Below are 4,875 nucleotides of genomic sequence, written 5' to 3'. Positions count from 1 at the left end.
AACCACCTAGAAACCTTAATTAATTGCCTTGGCAATGGCCGTGAGTTGTTGGACGAAGTCATTAATGGTCTCATCAAAGCTCCCTCCTTCACTGATTGCTGTCTTAGCTATTTCCTTCCATTTGTTAGCGTTTCTCTTAAACTCTTTGCTCCTCTCCCCTTCCATCACTTCCTTGAAGCACTTAATCAGCTCTTCTTTCCTCACAACTCCCTCCTCATCCTCTTTGGCTCTCACTCCGATCCCCCAAATCTCCTCCACGAACTTGGCATCCGTCAACTGATCCGCCCATTTCGGCACACCGATCATCGGCACGCCGAGGCTCAGCCCTTCAAGGGTCGAGTTCCACCCACAGTGTGTCACGAAGCACCCCACGGCCGGATGTGACAGCATTTCTAGCTGGTTACACCATGTTACCACCATGCCCTTCTCCTTGTTTAAGTCAAGGAACCATTTGGGTAGCTTTTTCTGCTCCGATTTCCGGACGATCCACAGATAATGCAGATTGCTTTCCTTCAAGCCGCCGGCGATCTCTTCCATTTCTTCCTCAGTTAATGAAACCATGCTCCCGAATGAGATGTAGACCACGGACTTTGATGGCTTTGTTTCTAGCCATTCCATGCACTCTTCGCTTAATGGCTTCCATAAACTCGAACCATAGCTTCGGTCACCTTTGATCCTTTCGTCGAGGTACGCAGACGGTACCATCGGTCCGATCATCTTCGCTCGCCAGAGCTCCGACGCGCCTTTTGCTTCCTACAACAATACGTAACTAAAATATAACAAATTTGTAGGTGACGATGATTGTACGTAGGGCTAGTAATCAAAATATATACCTCCGTTTCCAAGTCTTCAAAGGTGTTAGCGAAAACCCAATCAGCTTGATTCAAAGTCGTGAACTGGCTTAATTTCATGGCCAAGTACGCAGGATAGCTATCCGGGAACCGAAGAAAAGTGGGCAAATCACGGAAGTTCAAAGGAGGAAGTCCCGGTAGCATTAACGGTGTAGTTTCAGGGGTGAGCGGCAGAGCAAGGAGGCCATGGTGTATACGAGAAAAGATACTACACACCGCGGCGGAGTTCGTAAAGAACGAAGCACAGTGAATCCCTTGCTGCTTCGCCACATCAAGAGCCCACGGCAGGAATGAGTCATACACCACGCAAGTAACCGGGGTGCCGGCGTGTTTAAACTTGTGGATGAGCCGAGTCAGGGTTCGGGACCCTTGTTCCCTGAACGACTTCAGGTAAAACTCGACGTTTCCGGCTTGGGAATAGCCGCCTTCGTCGAACCCATCGGAGATAGCCTCGACACCGATTTGCGGTGCACATATGGAACCGACGGTGTAACGCGTGGTAGCTAGTGTTGCCTTGACACCTTTAGATGCTAAACGCTTGGCGAATTGGAGAAGAGGGTTGATGTGGCCTTGGCTTGGGTATGGCACCACTATTACGTGCCCTTTAAACTGTTTGTTTTCCATCTTCTTCCTCTCCGGTGCGGCGGTTGCTCAACGGTGTGTCTCTGTGGTCAATTGTTGCCGGCGAGGGTGCGTTCTTATTGGCCAGAAGAGGAGAAATCTAATAATGGTTTGAGGGGGAGATTTTGTGTGAAGACAGGCAACTGACAGATCAATTAGACCATACACTATCGATGACGGCGAAAGAATAATACACAAATGTGTAATCTAAACACTTACACCTGTGATATTGAAGTCGGTACACAAAAAATATATATATCTTTAAGATCCTCGTGAGACGAGTCCTTTTTATTGTTCTCCCGATCCCCCAGACTTGAAAGTTATTAGATAATTCATTATTATCACGTAAGCAGACTGACGTCAACATGATTCCCTAATTGCTTACGAATTCCCTACTTGGTTTGGCGTCTACGAGTTTAAATATTAATAACTGATTGTGAAATAAAATATTTAATGTTTAAAAATAATTTAAACGAAATAATTATAACCGTAATATTAAAAATAGAATAATGGTCTAAACCTTTTAAAATTTATATATAATAAATAACTATTAAAGTAATATTACAATGAGATGAGAAAAAGTGAAAGAGCTTTTGAAGTATTATATTGATATTTATATAGAATAAACAATTAAATGATAAAATATTTTTATTTATATAATAATAATTAAAAATATTAAATTTAATTTTTATAAAAAAAATCTATTTATATAAAATAATAATTAAAATTTAGATGATGATAAGTACCATTAAAGTTAGTTGCAAGTTTGCAACCCTTGACTAGTGCCGGCAATTCCGCTCTAAGATTATCTACTCTCTATTTTGTTACCAAATTGGATTTGGATAAGGGCAACATTGGCCTTGGCTCCCAAAAAATAAGATTAATTTGCCTTCTAGTACCTTTACAAAGGAGAAAATTATACTTTAATCCTTTTAAAAAATTATAAATCAATTTTATTACTATTTAAGATAACATTTAAATTATGACGGTTATTTATGGTTCATTTCTTTTAACTTAACTGAAGAAACGTCATTGATTATCAACGACGGATTTATAGACGGTCAACATCTTTTGATTTATTTCCAAAGAAAAAAAATTCAAGTAGAAGATGGACAAAATGCTCCACTTCTTTAATTTCATATAATGATTTATATACCAACTCATAGTATTGGTGTAAAATTTAAGGTCATCATGATTATTTTTGGATTAATAAGTTATATGGATTTAACTGTTACACATTAAATTGTAAATTAACTCGATGTTACATTAAAAGATTGTAATTGTTCCGAGGACCTAGAACTCCAAAATTTTCAAAGGAGTTTGGAGGCTTCACCGCACGATAAATAAAAGAATAATAGCAGTGGTGTGATTTTCGTAGAAAAATTGGAAAATGTACAATAATATTTTATAAATTCATCTCTAAATTTAACAATACATATTAATTTAAATTATAAAATTAAATTTAAATACCAATAATATATTACCTCTTTTATCTGATTTACCAACCACGTTTATTCCTATTGTAAGATACTTTAATCGTTGAATTGCTACATATGATTTTTAAGAAACACAATTTAGATATGCTGCCAGCGAACTGAGTGAAGTCTAAATCCACAGCAGGCCGACATAGATGTTGGCACAGTGTTTGTACTTCTTTTCAGGGCTATACTGACGGGCATAAGTAGGGGTGTTATGAGCGACTTGATTATGAATCAAGTAATGTTCTATTCGTGTTTTTTTTAAAAAGAGTTTATTGCCTGGTTTAATTTATTATTCATTGTTTGGTTCGATTCATTATTCGTTAAGTTTGTCAGTATTTTTACATTGTTTTCTAACTATATATAAAATTTAACAAATTAATAATTAGTATGTTATTAACTATTAATTAATAATTTAATATATTATTTGTTGTTTATTGAAAAATAATAAATTATTAATAATTATTAACTAATGAATTAATATATTTCTTATTTTCTATTAGTAAATAAAAAATTAAAAGGCAATTGTTAAAATTTATTTAAAAAACTAATTAACTATTTGTGAATCCATCAAATCGAATTAGAGTATTAGACCTTGTTTGAGATAACTCATTAAAATATCAAATCGAGTTTGAGTCATCAAATTAAATATTAATTAAATTTTAACTAAATTAATTTCGAAATAATTGAATTTTAACTAAATTAAATTCGAATAATTTATTAACCGTTCAACTCATTAAGCATCCAGCGTAAGTAACAGGCGAGGTTAGCCCTCATAATTGACTATAATAGTTTTTGGGCTACACACAGTCCGTTATATCATAGGAAAACCTACGAACAGAAGTTGTTCCCTCGTAATGGTTGATATAAATTCGATCGATGGGTAATTTTGATATGTTAATAATAACCATTATAATATATTTATATTATGTAAATAAATGTAAAATATGATTATAATATAAATATGTATGAAATTATTCTTCTTTTATTTTAATTTAATTTTTTTAATTTGAGTATTAAATATGATTTTAAATCAGAGTATTTTTAGTTGATTTAAAGTGAAAATATCATATGTTTGGTGAGTTGCAATAATAACTCAATGTAGCCTCTTGAACTTTATGAATTATTTGTGTTTGAGTATGAATATTATATATAGAATTGTTTGAGTTGAGTTAGAGGTATTATACAATAATTTTATCATATCTATCGATAATATTATAATATTATATTTGTTAATACATGTTTAATGGTTTAATTTTTTTTCTACAAATCAAATCATTAAACATTATAAAGTTACATACATTATGAATTTTTTTATGAAACTTGACATATATAATCTATATGAATGAAACATGAAATGTGTCGTGATTGCACAAAAGTTATTGAAATGTGTAAAAACATTATATTTTTAGGGTGATTTTGAATCTATATGATATATTTATCATGCTAATTCATATCTATATTTTTAACGGAAATTCTTAATATGAATCAACTAATTAGATAATGTAAATTTATTTGAAATTTAACTGGAATGATCCATATGAATGGAACACGAAATATATTAGTCAAATTATTAAAATTATTAAAGTATGCAAAATTTATTTGTACAATTTATATTTATAAAAGAGTAAACTATATAAATGGTCATAAGAGTTTGAGTAAATTCATCTCTTCTCTACTGATATTTTAAAAATAATGATTTAATATTTTAAAAATAATAATTATATATTCTCTACTGATATTTTAAAAATAATGATTTAATATTTTAGAAATAATAATTATATAATTGACATTATCGATTTATAATATACCAATTACTCAATCGTTAATAATTATTACTAGAATAAATCAAGCAAGACAACAAGTTAATCAATTCATAGTTAAATTTACCATTAAAGATAAAAGAAAATTACCTGATGGGCAAC

The 4,875-nt window shown here is 32.2% G+C and overlaps 1 protein-coding gene across 1 annotated transcript; it reads right to left on the bottom strand.

Moving 5' to 3' along the window:
* Positions 1 to 1,502, bottom strand: LOC120201729 (UDP-glycosyltransferase 74B1-like). The gene is made up of 2 exons (XM_039202282.1): positions 834 to 1,502; positions 1 to 753 (listed from the first exon to the last, which is right to left on the bottom strand). Exons 1-2 carry the CDS (start codon positions 1,473 to 1,475, stop codon positions 16 to 18), a joined length of 1,380 nt encoding a protein of 459 aa, XP_039058213.1. The 5' UTR covers positions 1,476 to 1,502; the 3' UTR covers positions 1 to 15.
* Between the last annotated feature and the right edge of the window lie 3,373 nt (positions 1,503 to 4,875).

This window comes from Hibiscus syriacus, unplaced genomic scaffold, assembly GCF_006381635.1.
Source record: "Hibiscus syriacus cultivar Baekdansim isolate YM2019G1 unplaced genomic scaffold, ASM638163v2 tig00007895_pilon, whole genome shotgun sequence".
Taxonomy (NCBI): Eukaryota; Viridiplantae; Streptophyta; class Magnoliopsida; order Malvales; family Malvaceae; genus Hibiscus; species Hibiscus syriacus.
Note: the sequence above shows the minus strand (reverse complement) of the source record. Positions and strands in the feature narration are given on the sequence as shown.